The sequence below is a fragment of the Coregonus lavaretus genome (genome assembly GCF_964263955.1).
Source record: "Coregonus lavaretus genome assembly, contig: HAP1_SCAFFOLD_733, whole genome shotgun sequence".
Classification (NCBI taxonomy): Eukaryota; Metazoa; Chordata; class Actinopteri; order Salmoniformes; family Salmonidae; genus Coregonus; species Coregonus lavaretus.
The window spans coordinates 1-18,846 of record NW_028158973.1 but is presented as its reverse complement, the minus strand read 5'-3'; the positions used below and the strand labels follow the sequence as shown (position 1 = coordinate 18,846).

At 44.6% G+C, this 18,846-nt stretch overlaps 1 protein-coding gene across 1 annotated transcript; it reads left to right on the top strand.

Moving 5' to 3' along the window:
• Positions 1 to 7,335: 7,335 nt before the first annotated feature.
• On the top strand, positions 7,336 to 15,540 carry LOC311123417 (lysM and putative peptidoglycan-binding domain-containing protein 2-like). Its single transcript, XM_084197683.1, has 3 exons — positions 7,336 to 7,828; positions 8,790 to 9,151; positions 14,527 to 15,540. The coding sequence occupies exons 1-3, from the start codon at positions 7,577 to 7,579 to the stop codon at positions 14,576 to 14,578; spliced, it is 666 nt and encodes a 221-aa protein (XP_084053809.1). The 5' UTR covers positions 7,336 to 7,576; the 3' UTR covers positions 14,579 to 15,540.
• Positions 15,541 to 18,846: the final 3,306 nt, after the last annotated feature.

Genomic DNA, 18,846 nt, shown 5'->3' with positions numbered 1-18,846 from the left:
ACTTAGTCTCCCCCTGTTGGTTATTGGTAGGTGTCATAGATTTAAATGGACAAAAGTATTATATACTGATATATATAAAATATAAACGCAACATGTAAAGTGTTGGTCCCATGTTTCATGAGCTGAAGTAAAAGATCCCAGAAATGTCCCATACGCACAAAAAGCTTATTTCTCTCAAAATGTGTGGACACATTTGTTTACATCCCTGTTAGTGAGCATTTCTCCTTTGCCAAGATAATCCATCCACCTGACAGGTGTGGCATATCAAGAAGCTGATTAAACAGCATGATCATTACACAGGTGCACCTTGTGCTGGGGACAATAAAAGGCCATTCTAAAATGTGCAGTGTGGTCACACAACACAATGCCACAGATGTCTCAAGTTTTGAGGGAGCGTGCAATTGGCATGCTGACTGCAGGAATGTCCACCAGAGCTGTTGCCAGAGAATTTAATGTTAATTTCTCTACCATAAGTCGCCTCCAACGTTGTTTTAGAGAATTTGGCAGTACGTCCAACCGGCCTCACAACCGCATACCACGTGTAACCACGCCAGCCCAGGACCTCCACATCTGGCTTCTTCACCTGCGGGACCATCTGAAACCAGCCACCTGGACAGCTGATGAAACTGAGGAGTATTTATGTCTGTAATAAAGCCCTTTTGTGGGGAAAAACTCATTCTGATTGGCTGGGCAAGAATTCAGACCCCTTGACTTTTTCCACATTTTGTTGCGTTACAGCCTTATTCTAAAATGGATTACATTCTTTTCCCCCTCTCATCAATCTACACACAATACCCCATAATGACAAAGCAAAAACAGGTTTTTTGAAATTTTAGCATATTTATTAAATATCACATTTACATAAGTAGTCAGATCCTTTACTCAGTACTTTGTTGAAGCACCTTTGGCAGCGATTACAGTCTCAAGTTTTCTTGGGTATGATGCTACAAGCTTGGCACACCTGTATTTGGGGAGTTTCTCCCATTCTTCTCTGCATATCCTCTCTGTCAGGTTGGATGGGGAGCATCGCTGCACAGCTATTTTCAGCTCTCTCCAGAGATGTTCGATCGGGTTCAAGTACGGGCTCTGGCTGGGCCACTCAAGGACATTCAGAGACTTGTCCCGAAGCCACTTCTGCATTGTCTTGGTTGTGTGCTTAGGGTCGTTATCCTGTTGGAAGGTGAACCCAGTCTGGGGTCCTGAATGCTCTGGAGTAGGTTTTCATCAAGGATCTCTGTAATTTTCTCCAGAGTGACCATCGGGTCCTTGGTCAACTCCCTGACTAAGGCCCTTCTCCCCCGATTGCTCAGTTTGGCCGGGTGGCCAGCTCTAGGAAGAGTCTTGGTGGTTCCAAACTTCTTCTATTTAAGAATGATAGAGGCCGCTGTGTTCTTGGGGACCTTCGATGCTGCAGAAATGTTTTGGTACACTTCCCCAGATCTGTGCCTCGACACAATTCTGTCTTGGAGCTCTACAGACAATTCCTTCGACCTCATGGCTTGTTTTTTGTTTTGACATGCACTGTCAACTGTGGGACCTTATATAGACAGGTGTGTGCCTTTCCAAATCATGTCCAATCATTTGAATTTACCACAGGTGGACTCTAGTTGTAGAAACATCTCAAGGATGATCAATGGAAACAAGATGCACCTGAGCTCTGTTTCGAGTCTCATAGCAAAGGTCTAAATAGTTATTTAAATAAGGTATTTCAGTTTTAAATGTTGTATACATTTGCAAACATTTCGAAAGAGCTGTTTTCGCTTTGTCATTGTGGAGTGTTGTGTGTAGATTGATGAGGATTTTTATTTATTTAATACATTTTAGAATAAGGCTATAACGTAACAAAATGTGAAAAAGGGGAAGGGGTCTGAATACTTTCCAAATGTTATTAACATATGATATGAAAAAATGTATGCACTGCTAAATGACTAAAATGTAAATGTAAATATGTATAGGGGTAAGGTGACTAGGCATCAGGATATATGATAAACAGAGTAGCAGCAGCGTTTATGATGGTTGTATGTGAGTGGGTGTGAGTGTGTGTGTAGAGTCAGTATAAATGTAGATACATATTATATGTGTGTGAGCAAATGATGGAGTGTTTGTATGTGTGTTGGAGTATCAGTGTGCGTAGTGTGCAGGGCCCAGTGAGTGTGCATAGAGACAGTGCAAAAATAAGAATAAAATACAAAGGCCATTCTGTTAGCTATTTAGCAGTCTTATGGCATGGGGGTAGACGTTGTTCAGGAGCCTATTGGTGTCAGACTTGATGCACCGGTACCGCTTGCCGTGTGGAAGCTGAGAGAACAGTCTATGGGTTGGGTGGTTGGTGTCTTTAACGATTTTCCGGGTCTTCCTTTCACACCTCCTGATATAGAGGTCCTGGATGGCAGGGAGTTCAGTCCCAGTGATGTACTGGTCTGTCCGCACCACCCTCTGTAGTGCCAATGCGAGCGAGGGAGGTGCTGTTGCCATACCAAGCAATGATGCAGCCAGTCAAGATGCTCTCAATGGTACAGCTGTATAATGTTTTGAGGATTTGAGGGCCCATGCCAAACCTTTTCAACCTCCTGAGGGGGAAGAGGTGCTGTCACGCCTTCTTCACGACTGTGCTCGTGTGTGGACCATTTTTAGTTCTTAGTGATTTGGACACCGAGGAACTTGAAGCTCTCGACCCGCTCCACTGCAGCCCCATTGGTGTGGATTGGGGCGTGCTCGCCCCCCTTTCCTGTAGTCCACGATCAACTCAGCCTTTCTGACGTTGAGGGAGAGGTTGTTGATTTTAACACTCCAATTCTTATGCTGAGGTTAAAATTGTGTGTGTGTGTGTGTGTTGTTATGGTGATCCTGTTCTGAAGGATGAGTAGTGAGTCATGACTTTGTTCCTTCTTTCCATGTATTTGTTCACCTGTTGACTGCCTCTCTGCAGCTGTGGGTAAAGGGGGAGGACACACAGACCTTCCTTTGGCCCTGACCAGGGCTTAGTGGTGTAACTAACTAGGGGAGACAGGCCTTGTGTTGAGCTGATTGATATTAAAGAGATTCTCTTGTTGTCTAGGTGCTCTGAGACACAGGTCACACTGGCCCACTGAAGGACATGCTCTCTCTCTCCTCTCTCTCCTCTCTCCTTTTCTCTCTTCTCTTTCTCTCTCTTTCTCTCTCTCTCTCTTCTCTCTCTCTCTCTCTCTCTCTCTCCCCCTCTCTCTTTTTCTCTCCTCTCTCTACTCTCTCCTTTTCTCTCTTCTCTTTCTCTCTCTTTCTCTCTCTCTCTCCTCTCTCTCTCTCTTTCTCTCTCTCTCTCTCTCTCTCTCTCTTTCTCTCTCTCTTCTCTCTCTCTCTCTCTCTCCCTCTCTCTTTTTCTCTCCTCTCTCTTTTTATCTCTTCTCTCTCTCTTTCTCTCTTTTCTTCTCTATCTTGTTTTCTCTCTCTCTCGTTTTCTCTCCTTGTTGTTTTACATCCTACCTGTTGCTGCTCTGTCTCCCCATCCCCAGAATTATATACAGTCAATTATAGGATCTCTATGCCCCAATCGCTCTGTATTTTTCTTCCCCATCTCTCTCTCTCCCCCCCTCTCTATTTCTCCCCTTCTCTCTCTCCCTCCCCTATCTCTCTGTCTCTCTCAATCTCTCTTTCTCACTCCCTCCCCATCTCTCTATCTCTCTCCATCTCTCTCAGTCCTTCCCCATCACTCTCTCTCTCTTTCCCTCCTTCCTTCCCTCCCTCCACTATCTCTCTCTCCCTGTAGATATATTTTAAAGGTGTAGTGTTGAGGTGAGCAGCTGTCTCAGAGGGCTGGTATTATTCCATGACACTAATGAACTGATTTAAACACATTCAACAGGTCAGGCCAGACAGACAGGTTCAGTCTGGGATGAATATATCACCTCACCATCTCTCTCTTTCTGCTATCACTGTCCCTTTCACTCTCTGTCTCTTTCTATCTCCTTTTTCATTCTCTCTCTCTCTTTCCCTCTGCTCTGTGTCTCTCTCCCTGCTCTCTCTCTTTCTCTCTCTCCCTTCATCGCTCTATCTCTCTGCTCTCTCTCCTAATGTCTGTTATCACTCTCCCTGCTCTCGCTCTCTGTTCTCTCTCTCCCTTTATCTCTCTCTGTTCTCTCTCTCCCTTTATCTCTCTCTTTCAGTTCTCTCTCTGCTCCCTCTCTGCTCTCTCTCTCTCTGTTCTCTCTCTCCCTTCATTTCTCTTTCAGTTCTCTTTCGTCTCTCTCCTTGCTCTCTCTCTGCTCTCTCTCAATTTCAATTCAATTCAATCCAATTCAAGGGGCTTTATTGGCATGGGAGACATATATTTACATTGCCAAATCAAATTGAATAGACAATAAACAAAAGGGAAATAAACAAGGGAAACATTAGTGAACATTACACTCAAAAAAGTTTTAAAATAATATAGATATTCAAAATGGTATATTATTGGCTATGTACAGTATTGTAACAATGTGCAAGTAGTTGAAGTATGAAAGGGAAAATAAATAAACAGATACAGTAAATATATGTTGTATTTACAATGTTGTTTGTGCTCCAGTGGTTGCCCTTTTCTCATGGCAACGGGCCACAAATCTTGCTGCTGTGATTGCACACTGCATTATTTCGCCTAACAGATATGGGAGTTTATCAATGTTTGATTTGCTTTCAAATTCTTGTGGGTTTGTGTGATCTGTGGGAAATATGTGTCTCTAATGTGGTCATACATTTGGCAGAAGATTAGGAAGTGCAGCTCAGTTTGTCATTTTGTGGGCAGTGGGCACATAGCCTGTCTTCTCTTGAGAGCCAGGTCTGCCTAAGGCAGCCTCTCTCAATAGCAGGGCTGTGCTCACTGAGTCTGTACATAGTCAAGGATTTTCTTAATTTGGGGTCAGTCACAGTGGTCAGTGGTCTCTCTCTCTCTCTCTGCTCTCTCTCTCTCCACTCTCTCTCTGCACTCTACTCTCTCTCGCTCTGCTGTTTCTCGCCCCTTTCATCTCTCTCTCTCTCTGTCCATCTGCCCTTACATGTGTTTTAATGATGTGATTTCCATTAGTTGAATTTCAGAGAGAAAAGGATGTGACAAAAGCATAATCTCCATCTAATTATATGAATTAATTATACAGGATTCATGAATCTATTCCTCCACTTGTTTCCCACTTGTAATGCAATATTTGCTTTTGAGCAAATTACATTTCAATATGGTGATGCATTCAGAGAAATGTGTGTGTGCGTGTGTGTGTGTGTGCACGCTTTCTCTCTCTCTCGCTCTCTTTCTTTCTCTCTCTCTCGTCTTGTTCTTTCACCATCCCACTTGTTGTTGCTGTTTCCCCATCAACAGAATGATATAGAACAGTCAAGTATAGGATCTCTATGCCCCAATCTCTCTATCTTTCTCTCCCTCTCTCTCTCTCTCTCTTTCCATCTCTCTCCGTGCTCTCTCTGAGCTCTCTCTCCCTTCATCTATCTATCTCTCTCTCTCTGCTCTCTCTCTCTCTATCCCCTTCATCTCTCTCTCTCTCTCTCTCTCTCTCTCTCTACCCTTCATCTCTCTTTCCTCTGCTCTGTCTATCTCTCACTTAATCTCTCTCTCTCACTCTCTCTCTCTCTCTGTCCATCTCCCCGTACATGTGTTTTAATGATGTGATTTCCATTAGTTAAATGTCAGTGAAAAAATGACATGACAGAAGCATAATCTCCATCTAATGATATTAATGAATCATACAAGATTCATGATTCTATTCCTCCACTTTTGCTTCCCGCAGTAAGGCAAATTACATTTCAATATGTTGATGCATTCAGAGAAATGTGTGTGTGTACGTGTGTGTGTGTATGTGTGTGTGTGTGTGTGTGTATGTGTGTGTGTATGTGGGTGTGTGTGTGTGTATATATGTGTGGGTGTGTGTGTGTGTGTGTGTGTGTGTGTATGTGTGTGTGTGTGTATGTGTGTGTGTGTGTATATGAGACATCAGCACATGCTGTTCGTCGTGTCTCTGTGTAATCTCTGCGTCTGATACTGTTTAATGGTACAGACTGTTTAATGTTGATACAATACAATACAACTTTCTATTTTCACTATGAGACCTGTTTCACCACCAGCACAACAGAAATAAGGGATTCTCTTACGAGCCATGACAGTGGTTCTAAAATAATAATAATAACCTTGTTTGGTTACTGTACAGGATGGAGAGGAGTAGGAAGCCCTTAACCAACATGAGGTGCCACCCCAAAAATTTTAACAAAGGAAAAGGCGTGACTCTTACTCTAGCTAAAAACTTGGTACTTTATTTTAAGTTCAATATTAAAATCATTACATAAATTGGTTACTACACCCAATAGTGTGTGACAACAGCTGCATGGGTTTTCCCCAATGAGGAAGAGAGAGTGGCCCTACTACCCAGAAGTGGTTGGTTGTCATGAGAATGTGTGTGTTTTTGGAACAGAAGGAACATCTCAGTTATAAAAACACATATACACTTCCTCTCAGGGGCGGACTGGTCATAGGGCATTTCAGGTAAATGCCAGGTGGGCTGGTCCATTTTTAGCACTGTGGGCCTGTCTAAATGTGTGTTTTTGGACAAAATTATAATTATTTGACTAATATGGGGGCCTCAAGAGAAAAAAGTGGTCCGGTTTCTGGTCCCAATTCGTCCCTGCTTCCTTTTCATGTCATCTGAGAAGAGACAGACCATAGAGACCACTTATCTCTACGAGAGACTCTCCCAAACTGCCATCTCTCTCACACACACATACAAGGAATCACATTGGTGACGTGGGTTGCTGAATGTTTTCTCTCCACATGAAAATTAGTTCTCCCTACCTCTCCCTCCCCCATATCCCCCCTTCCTTCTCTCTCCCCATTTCCCCCTCCCCCCTCCCTCCCTCCTCCCCTCCCCTCCTCTGTGTCCCTGGCCATGGTTACATTCCACAGGCACACAGCTCACAGGGACATGAGACTTACCAAGAAGGATGACCAGGCAATACCAGCAGCCCCAGGCTGGTAGGTAGGCCTACAAACCACTGCCGTTGTGTCCTAGAGCAAGGCACTAACCCCAAAATTGCTCTCCATCCACAGGTGCTATTCTAATCAAATGGACAGTAAATTATGTATTCACTCTATTCCACAATGGTTTGGTGTGAACATATATTTCTTAAAGTAGTCTGACATTACTTTTATTGATCAGCCTACTGTAAAACAACATCCGTATTTTTGGGCCCTAGCTAGCAGTATGCCTGTGCTCTCAAATGACACTGGTGATGTCACAAGCTTGGAGCAGGGAAGACACGCTGGAGTGCGTATCCAATTGCATTGCCCCAAATTCACACCGAGCGTTTCACGTTCTTTTTTTTTTTTTTACGTCTGCAACGTGAAGTAACGAGTGTTGGTCTGTGGCACCAAACAGCGAGCGGCTCGGTTTTGCCTGACCTGAAATATGCCACATTCACACAGGATCGACATGTATCACCAAACTAGAAATGGCAATCTTCCCGCAGCCTGACTGAGTAAGCTAGCCAGCCACTTAGCTACCTCCTAGACCAGGTTAGCTGAGTGTAGTCGGCGCATCACAAACAAACAATCAGCTACGGAGAGGAGAAGATGGCGGAGTACTCGCCTGTCCTGCCGATGAGGGATGGTGGAGCGAGGTTTGGTCTTGGACAGCCCATCTTTCCTCGCTCCCGGTCCGGTTCTGAATCCGATAGTGAACTGTCACAGAGCCTGGCCCGAACCAAGATCCGGTCGTACGGGAGTACGGCTAGCGTCGCGGCTTCTCTCGGCGAGAAATACATAGAGCATCGGGTGACAGACAGCGACACTTTGCAAGGGATAGCCCTCAAATACGAAGTAACGGTAAGGTTATTACCGGTATATACACACGTCTTGTGTGTTATGGTTGTGGATATACAAATGTGAAATCACATTCATTTGTTTTGATCATCTGGCATGCATGCGAGCATTTTTGGGACCACCTATTTGCTAAATTGTCATATGATGGTCGCGAGTATAATAAAATCAGTGCTTGCAAGATTAGCCTAGACCTACTACACGATTAAATTATTCTTAGATCCAAACATGTATGACTTACTCTCGTGATACCTGAATGCAACGGACGGACTGGACAGGCTTCGAACCATGAACTTCAGGAAGTATCATATTTAAGATTCAAGGCCTGAGCGTCCCTGCTCAACTGTTACTGTTAGCTACATTCTTACTGTTACATTGTTGCATTAACAACATGGTCATGAGTCATAACAGAATGTACTACAATGTAGCAATGTTGGCTACTGTATCCTTACCTGTAGAATACTGGAACAAACAGGCAACACAAGGGTTTGTGTGATCTTGTTTGAGCAACTTCAGCCACATGCAGTGTTTGGCTCTCTGGCAGTCTTCATTCCCATCTCTGTAGTTCACTGTCACTGATGACCAACGTGGGCAACTCCAGTCCTGAAGGAGCACAGTGTGCTGGTTTTCGTTTAATTGGGTGTGTTAGTGTTGGGGTGGAACAAAAGCTTGCACACACTGTGTCCCTCCAGGACTGGAGTTGCCCATCCCTGCCCTAGGGGCTTCTAGGAATGTCTGTCTTCCTGAACATCAGCGTGCATTGCTCACCTCACACCCAATAACATGTGTTACTAACTAAATTAGTATTTGTAGTGATACTGTTATTACTGCTTTGTGTTATTACTATCTTATTAGCATTGCTATTTGTTATGACTGCTTTATGACTGCAGTTATTGATACTGATATTACTGCTTTGTTACATGTTATTAATACTGTTCTAATCGTTATGTCACATATATGATTCCAGATGGAGCAGATTAAGAGGACCAACAAGCTGTTCAGTAACGACTGTATCTTTCTGCGTAACACCCTCAACATCCCTGTCGTCTCAGAGAAGACCTCTCCCTTCAACGGCCTGTCTCTAGAGTCCCCCGACGGAGAGCCCCAGGACCAGGACTTCAACCCCCTGTGTGTGGGGCAGGACAGGGACAGGGACACTGAGGAGGACCCCTCGCTGCCCCTGGCCCCTGGCCCCGGGGAAAAGGACAGTAGTAGTTCTAAACGGCCCCAGCCAGAAGAGCTGTCAGCTCAAGACTTCCTCCACAGACTGGACTTGCAGATTAAACAGTCAAAGCAGGCAGCACGCAGGCTCAAAGAAGAGGAAGTGAGGTAAGAGACGGAATACGCTGAGGTGGTGATAGCCAATCACATGGGTTTCGTCCAAAATGGCACCCTATTCCATATTTAGTACACTACTTTTTGACCAGGGCCTATAGGGCTATGGTCAAAAGTAGTGCACTATGTTCAGAATAGGGTGCCATTTGAAGTAGGGAACTATATAGGTAATAATGTGTAATGTCAGATGTGCCCCTGGCACACTCAGTGAACCACATTGAACTGAACAACTGAGTTGACAAGCATTTTCCTTATCCCTTCTGCATACCACAAGACGTGTTAGCCCGCTGAGCTAAAACCAATGAATCAGCTTGGGGTAGGTAACACAAATCCTCAATTCTCAGCAAAGTGGTAGGAGCTAGGGGTGGTTTTCAGACTAGCAATTCAGACTAGTAGTTGTCCTTTAGCCAACTCTTGTCTTCGTTAAAAGTTGCTTCGTCCAGGCACATCAATCAAACCAGCGGTCCAATCAGCAGACTGCCTGTGAGTGTGACGTCGAATCAGAAAGCTGCCAGTGTAAGTGTGATGTGTGACGTCCTGCTTACACAGATGCAGGTGACGGATGCCTGTCAGATTCTGCATTCCCATTGGCCAGTGCCCCTCTCTCCTGGCCTGCGATTGGCTGCTAGTCATAAATGCTGAGTCATGCGGACTTCCTGCCAAACTGTGGGTGGTGAGGGGCTGAGATCAGGAGTGTGTGTGTGTGAGAGAGAGATGGAGAGAGAGTGTGAGGGGGTGTGCGTAGGAGGCTGAGACCAGAAGATGCTGTCACTGCAGATGCCTTCACCCTGTGTGTGTGTGTGTGTGTGTGTGTGTGTGTGTGTGTGTGTGTGTGTGTGTGTGTGTGTGTGTGTGTGTGTGTGTGTGTGTGTGTGTGTACTGATGCGTCAGGAGAGAGAGTTGTCCATCAACAGTGTCTTGGTCTGTTCTCAGCCCACCTGACTCCCAGTGTAGCCTAACGTTTAAACCTCTATTCTATTACTGCTCAGATTCCCTTCCAAACGGATGACAGTACAGGACTGAGAGACAAGCAAACAACAAGCAATGTAGGGTAGGGGCCATCTAGGGGAGTAGGGGCCATCTAGGGGAGTAGGGGCCATCTAGGGGAGTAGGCTCTATCTAGGGGAGTAGGGGCCATCTAGGGGAGTAGGGGCCATCTAGGGGAGTAGGGGCCATCTAGGGGAGTAGGGGCCATCTAGGGGAGTAGGCTCTATCTAGGGGAGTAGGGGCCATCTAGGGGAGTAGGGGCCATCTAGGGGAGTAGGGGCCATCTAGGGGAGTAGGGGCCATCTAGGGGAGTAGGCTCTATCTAGGGGAGTAGGGGCCATCTAGGGGAGTAGGGGCCATCTAGGGGAGTAGGGGCCATCTAGGGGAGTAGGGGCCATCTAGGGGAGTAGGCTCTATCTAGGGGAGTAGGGGCCATCTAGGGGAGTAGGGGCCATCTAGGGGAGTAGGGGCCATCTAGGGGAGTAGGGGCCATCTAGGGGAGTAGGCTCTATCTAGGGGTTGATTTGGAATTCAGCATAAGTCAGGCCTGAGCTTGTCTCGCTGACTGCGTGCTGAGACACAGTCACGTCTGTGAAGATCGGCTAGTTGGCTGGCATGTGAACGAACACACACACACATTTAGTTAGAGGAACTGCCAAGTCAGTACTGAGTCACGCTGGCAGCAGCTGCAGTCTGTCCCTTCACACACTTCTCTCTCTCAGGCAGGCAGGCGGGACGCGGGAGGCAACGGCTACAATAATGATACTGGTAGGTAGGTGAAAAACTGCTAGGACCCGCTAGTCTAGCTGGCTAGGCCAGGGGCTGCATCCACACAGCGTCTCAGAATAGGAGTGCTGATATAGGATCACTTTTGCCTTTTAGATCACAATGAATAACGCTTACAATATGCTTCCCAGTTGAAACAGTTTGTGCATATATTATGACTACATTTTGTGTCATTTTGGTTTGTTTTGGTGTTCGGCAGGTTTCTTTCCGGCTGTTTGAGCACACACATTTTTTTCTTCGGTAGCCGAAGTCTACGCCCCTTCGTCGGTGATTGGTCAACAGTACGGATTCTTCAATTAAGTGTTTGTTGTCATTCAACGACAGGCAACTAGTTCTCATGCACATTTTGTTCACTTGAGAAATACTGCACCAGATAATACTGTATCTTAGTTGGATGTAAAATTGCGCGACCAAAACGTCAAAATGAATGACAGATTTATTGAGTTATCTTAGATGAACTGTGGTTTAAAAGCTGTGTTACAGGATTGATAGGAAATGTAATCATTTCCTTGAAGTGAAACTGGTTTAAACGGGCAATCTGGGATTCGAAAAACAACAAACCCTGCCACTTGTTTTGGTTAACAGCTGAGGGATGCGGAAGGAGAAATGTAACCACTCTCACATTTTTTAATAAAGAGCTATGGTTGCAAGAGAAATATAGTTTTAATATCGTTTTAATATAGTTTTGAATCTATGGAGTAAAACAAGCTTTACATGATCTGAAACTGGGTTAGATGTTCTGCAGCTGAGGACAGTCCTAGTTGGTAACATGCAGTCTGTGCTGTCACTCTGACACACACCTGCTGGTCTAATTGGAATGTGGGTTGCCGTGGTGCCTGAGCGAGTCTGTGAATAATGGATGAACAATGCTCGGGGAGCAGTGTGGTACTCAGTACACACACAGTGCTCAGGACACAGCAGTAGACTGACCTAACCACTGGGATCTAATGGTTAAGGTGAGAGGCTTCCACCTTTCCTTCCTCTCCACCTCTCTTTCATCTACACCTCTCCTTTCTGTCCACCTCTCCTTTCTGTCCACCTCTCCTTTCTGTCCACCTCTCCTTCCTGTCCACCTCTCTTTCCTGTGCACCTCTCTTTCCTGTCCACCTCTCTTTCCTGTCCACCTCTCTTTCCTGTCCACCTCTCCTTCCTGTCCACCTCTCTTTCCTGTCCACCTCTCTTTCCTGTCCACCTCTCCTTCCTGTCCACCTCTCCTTCCTGTCCACCTCTCTTTCCTGTCCACCTCTCTTTCCTGTCCACCTCTCTTTCCTATCTACCTCTCTTTCCTGTCCACCTCTCTTTCCTGTCCACCTATCTTTCCTGTCCACCTCTCTTTCCTGTCCACCTCTCCTTCCTGTCCACCTATTTTTCATAGAAATGTCGGTGTTGGTTATTTTGGGTTTATGGTCCAAGCTACTGTAGACTATTGAGATGAAACCCTATTAGGCCACATAGGAGGACACATCCCTCTGCAGACTGATCTATCAGCTAATTATAGACCTGCCAGGAAAGAGAGAGAAAAGGGGAGGGGGGGGGGGGGGGAGTGTGTATGAGGGCAGCAAGGACTAAAGGAAGAAGGAGAGGATAGAAAGCAAGGAAGAAAAAAGGAAGTAAGTTTGGCAGAAAGAAGGGAGAGAAGATGGAAGGTGCTAAGAAGTGGTGAAGAGAAGACATAACGGGTGAAGGAAGGGGCTAAGGAGTAGTGAAGAGAATACATAACGGGTGAAGGAAGGGGCTAAGGAGTAGTGAAGAGAATACATAACGGGTGAAGGAAGGGGCTAAGGAGTAGTGAAGAGAATACATAACGGGTGAAGGAAGGGGCTAAGGAGTGGTGAAGAGAAGACATAACGGGTGAAGGAAGGGGCTAAGGAGTGGTGAAGAGAATACATAACGGGTGAAGGAAGGGGCTAAGGAGTGGTGAAGGGAAGACATAACGGGTGAAGGAAGGGGCTAAGGAGTAGTGAAGAGAATACATAACGGGTGAAGGAAGGGGCTAAGGAGTGGTGAAGAGAAGACATAACGGTTGAAGGAAGGGGCTAAGGAGTGGTGAAGGGAAGACATAACGGGTGAAGGAAGGGGCTAAGGAGTGGTGAAGGGAAGACATAACGGTTGAAGGAAGGGGCTAAGGAGTGGTGAAGGGAAGACATAACGGGTGAAGGAAGGGGCTAAGGAGTAGTGAAGAGAATACATAACGGGTGAAGGAAGGGGCTAAGGAGTGGTGAAGAGAAGACATAACGGGTGAAGGAAGGGGCTAAGGAGTGGTGAAGAGAAGACATAACGGGTGAAGGAAGGGGCTAAGGAGTGATGGATAAGAAGGGAGAGAGGGAGTGTGGCAGTGATTAGGCTAACGCTTATTCATCCCAGCCCTCACACCTCTAATAGGAATGTAACAACTCCATGGGAGGGTTGACACACTGAGGCCGGCGCACCATGTGACTTCTCATTCTCTGTCTACCTCTGTACAATTAAAATATTATAGGACCTTGTTTACAGATAACTAAAAAAACCCATGATCAGCAAATACTGGATATTATAAACTGGGTGGTTAGAGCCCTGAATTCTGATTGGCTGACAGCCGTGGTATATCAGACCATATACCATGGGTATGACAAAACATTTATTTTTGCTGCTCTAATTACATTGGTAACCAGTTTATAATAGCAATAAAGCACCTCAGGGGTTTGTGGTATATGGCCAATATACCTCGGCTAAGGGCTGTATCCAGGCACTCCGCGCTGTCGCGCTTATGAACAGTCCTTAGCCGTGGTATATTGGCCATATACCACACCTCCTCGTGCCTTGTTGCTTAATTGACTCAGTGGGTTATCATCCTCTGTACCTGACACAGGCGGCTGGTGGCCCCGTCATTGGTGAGGACGGCTCATAGTAATGGCTGGAACGGAATAAATGGAACAGTATCAAACATGTTTCATACCATTCTATTCACTCCATTCTATCATTTATTATGAGCCGTCCTCCCCTCAACAGCCTCCTGTGATACCAGAGCCATATCTATATAGCTATGGCTCAGCTGTACGGTACTACAGTATATCTGCCAGCCAAGGACCTGTGTGTTTAGTAGCAGGATAGTTATCAGTGTGGTTCTGGCACCAGGTCTATGTTTACTCTGGCGTCTGTGAGGAAACAGAGGAGCGTGCCTCTTGTTGGAGCAAACACACTGTAGGACTAGGGTTTGAGTCTGAGCCACACACACACACACACACACACACACACACGATTGTGGTCTGAGATGGCTTTAGTTAGCAAACACCCTGTTTATAGGGTGTCTATATGCAAATAGAGTGAATTCACTGGATGTTATGTTTGTGTGTGTTGATGATATGTGTGTGTTATTTATTTCAAGTTTTATTAGTCATATGTACAGGATACACATAGTCCAATATATCTGTGTGGGTGTGTGTGTGGATGAGTGTATATCTGTGTGGGTGTGTGTGTGGATGAGTGTATATCTGTGTGGGGGTGAGTGTGCTAAGGTGCGGAAAGTCTGTACATGTGGTCAGTCCAGTTCAAGTGTGTGTTGATATGTGTGTGTTGATATGTGTGTGCGCTAATGTTTGTGTTCTGTTTGTTCACAGGGACAGTGAAGAGGAATACACACTTCCTGTTTCATCATACCAGGAGATCTAAAGGACACACTTGTTTACCTGAAGCCCTGACAACCATCCATCCATCCATCCATCCTTCCTTTCCCGTTCTTCTTGTATCTCTCTCTACCAAACCATGACACTGGACGTCATGTCTAAGTGAGGTGTCATCCTTTGCCTTTTTAATATTAGTATCATTATCATAGGTTTTATTATTAGGATTATTACTGTTCAACTGCTGTCAGTCATGTGAACAGCAGGTAGTCTGTTACCTCAACACTCATCCACTCACTACAAGTCTACATGATGCTGCTGTACAGAATAACCCTCAGCTGGGTGTTTACCACACACACACACACACACACACACACACACACACACACACACACATTGACACTCACACATACACTCACACTCATAGGAAACACACACAGGAAACACACAGGTGTGTGTTTGGGGGATTAGATCGATACTCGCTTTTACCCCAACTCTGATTATCCAATCCCTACTAGAATAGCATCAGTCCAGTAGATGGATGGATAGCTAGATGGAGAAGCCTCCAGTATTACCTCCTCCTCTCTTCCTCCTCCTCTTCCTCCACCTCCTACTCCTACTAGGCTGCATCCATAATGGCACCCTATTTATTCCCCATATTGTCTGCATCCCAAATGGCTCACTATGTAGTGCACTACTTTTGACCAGGGCCCATAGGGTTTTGGTCAAGAGTAGTGCACTACATAGAGAATAGGGTGCCATTTTGGACGTATCCCTTGACTGAATTCTCACCAGAAGCTATGGATGGGCGGGGTGGTGAAGCCTTTTAACTGTTTTGTTTACCTGTTTAGAAGCATTCATTGGTAACATAAAGGGAAAGCTCTTTTTGAAGTGTGAATGTACTGTTGTTTTTAAAGTGTGTGGAATACTGTGCAAATTAAACCATGGCTGAGTTTTAATGTGCTTTTTTTCTTGATTTTTGAGGATGAATAAATGCAACTTTAAAACAGACTTCTCTTGGTTTCCTAGTTGTTTTTGTTGATGATAGATGTTGTTGTACATTTTGCTGAGTTACCCCTCCTCTAGTCTCGTGTGGCATCCTTCCAAATCTCATCTTGTTGACTGGACTATGATGTGAGAAGCCCGGGCCTCTGAGGCTACCCTCCCCTCTGATAGTTGATTGTTTCAAGAAAGAAGAGTTGAAAATGTTGAACAGCTTCATGTGTTTCTATAGGATCAGAGAAGGGGCTCATCTGGAATGTGACTCAATATTCAAAGTTATGCCTTTGTTCTTTAAATCTTGTTGCAGCATCAGCTCTCTCTCGATCAATAACAATATTGGCTCAGAATCCTGATTCTTAATGTCAGGTAGCAACATGAGGAACTACATTGTCTCACACAAGTTTTTGTCCCAAATGGCACCCTATTCCATGTAAAGGCCCATAGGGCTCTGGTCAAAAGTAGTGCACTACAGGGGGGGGGGGGGGGAGTATTTAGTCAGCCACCAATTGTGCAAGTTCTCCCACTTAAAAAGATGAGAGAGGCCTATAATTTTCATCATAGGGACACATCAACTATGACAGACAAAATGAGAAAAAAAAATCCAGAAAATCACATTGTAGGATTTTCTTCTGGATCATCCAAATGCACTCTAGCAAACTTCAGACGGGCCTGGACATGTACTGGCTTAAGCAGGGGGACACGTCTGGCACTGCAGGATTTGAGTCACTGGCGGCGTAGTGTGTTACTGATGGTAGGCTTTGTTACTTTGGTCCCAGCTCTCTGCAGGTCATTCACTAGGTCCCCCCGTCTGGTTCTGGGATTTTTGCTCACCGTTCTTGTGATCATTTTGACCCCACGGGGTGAGATCTTGCGTGGAGCCCCAGATCGAGGGAGATTATCAGTGGTCTTGTATGTCTTCCATTTCCTAATAATTGCTCCCACAGTTGATTTCTTCAAACCAAGCTGCTTACCTATTTCAGATTCAGTCTTCCCAGCCTGGTGCAGGTCTACAATTTTGTTTCTGGTGTCCTTTGACAGCTCTTTGGTCTTGGCCATAGTGGAGTTTGGAGTGTGACTGTTTGAGGTTGTGGACAGGTGTCTTTTATACTGATAACAAGTTCAAACAGGTGCCATTAATACAGGTAACGAGTGGAGGACAGAGGAGCCTCTTAAAGAAGAAGTTACAGGTCTGTGAGAGCCAGAAATCTTGCTTGTTTGTAGGTGACCAAATACTTATTTTCCACCATAATTTGCAAATAAATTCATTAAAAATCCTACAATGTGATTTTCTGGAAAAAAAATTCTCAATTTGTCTGTCATAGTTGACGTGTACCTATGATGAAAATTACAGGCCTCTCTCATCTTTTTAAGTGGGAGAACTTGCACAATTGGTGGCTGACTAAATACTTTTTCCCCCACTGTATATAGGGAATAGGGTGCCATTTGGGATGCATCCTTTGATATTCTCTTTACCAGAGTCAACTACACAGATAAAGATAAAGAAAGGCAATGTTTTAATTGCTTTAACATTTTTGGAAAAAACATCACAAATATTTACATTAAAAAATACTTCATTTTGTGTCTCTAGAGCGGTTGTATACATGTTGAATATACTGAGACTTACAGAAGGTGGGGACAGATCCCCACCTTCCCACAATCCTAACCTTTACCATTAGTGGGGAAAACGCACAACTGATCCAAGATCAGCATCTAGGGGCAACTTCCCACTACTACCCATTTTGCAGAATGCAGATAGAGGGAAAGGACACAGACAGGGCCCCAAAGGAATGACCCCAGAACAAAGAACAGAGGAGAGGCTGGACATACAGGGCACTGAAATGATACTGGACACAGCTGTTTTTTGGTTGAGTTAAAAGCCTTAATACAATAGATTTTACATTGATGCTGGAGAGGGAAATAATATATATAATATGCTAGGACAGATTACACAGAATGAATACATTTAGATATGTGTACTTGTTGCAAAAGTCTATTGCAAAGACATACAGTACTTATGACCTGTAATCCATGAGAAAGCTAGAGTTGGAACTCTACTACCAGACATATTTGTGTCCCAAATGGCACCCTATTTCCTATATAGTGCACTATTTTTTAACAGAGCCATATGGGGCCTAGTCAAAAATAGTGCGCTAAATAGGGAATAGTATGCCATTTGGGACAGAATCATCCCACTGGAACAGACGTCAATTCAACATATATTCCACATTGGTTCAACGTAATTTCATTGAAATGACGTGGAAACAACGTTGATTCAACCAGTGTGTGTCCAGTGGGATGGTTTAACACTTATTCCCCCTCAGTATGTCAACATTTCACTCCTCAAGGTACATTAGAGCAGTCAGTTGATTTGACAGAATAACTGTTGTGTTTCCCCTTCCTAATCGAGTCAGTTTGACGTTGATATCCCATCATCAGTGCCACTCAGTGACATCGGACTATTGCTGATTGTTTTCTAGCCTGCTGAACTGAGTGCTGTATAGTTTAATATATACTTTCCGTGATAATATTACGATTATTCCATTCCAGCTTTCTGGAAATGTCAAATACAATATGTTTTTGCCTAAATTGTTTATTTTAAATACATACAGATCATACATTTCGTCTCATAGGGGCCGAATCCTAACTTGAGATCCACTCAATTTACTCAAACTTTCACACCAAACTCCAATTGACATCAAGGCAAGAATTCACACCAAAATCAGAGTCAGTTACTTTCAGGGATCATTATCTCAAGCCAGGAGTTTTTCCAAACGATGTTACCTGAACAGGAAAAACTATAGGCCCTATTCATAGGTTTATCAATCGTCATACATTTCCAGTAGGTTTTTTGAAGGTTGGTCGTAGGTTTTTTAAGGTTGGTCGTAGGTTATTTAAAGGTTAGTTGTTAGTTATTTTAAGGTTGGTTGAAGGTTACAGGCTGCCGTAGATCCTCTTGATGGTCTCTCCCTCGCCCTTCTCAATGATGCCCTTGTCGATGTAGGAGTCCACTTGCTGGTCCATGAAGTCCCTCAGTTTGGACAGGTCGTAATCTGGAATACAATACACAAGGATAGAGACAGATTATAATCTAATCTGGAATAATGTGAACAAGGATTGTGTAAACCCAACCCTGAAACTAAACAAAAAATAATTTGCATGTCATATCATAGGAAAAGACACAGCATTCACACAGATTTGTCTGAAGTGGGCAGTTCGGATTTGTCACCTTAAACCCAAACATATCGTACTTTAACTAAAACAATGATTTATTGACTTAAACTGTTGTGCAACATCATGAGTAAGCTCTGGCCATCG

Excerpts from the sequence above, each read along its gene's own strand:
- LOC311123417 (XM_084197683.1), top strand. The coding sequence starts at position 7,577 with ATGGCGGAGTACTCGCCTGTCCTGCCGATGAGGGATGGTGGAGCGAGG. Across the intron at positions 7,829-8,789 it reads CCCTCAAATACGAAGTAACG|ATGGAGCAGATTAAGAGGAC; the intron begins GTAAGGTTATTA and ends ATATGATTCCAG. Across the intron at positions 9,152-14,526 it reads CTCAAAGAAGAGGAAGTGAG|GGACAGTGAAGAGGAATACA; the intron begins GTAAGAGACGGA and ends GTTTGTTCACAG.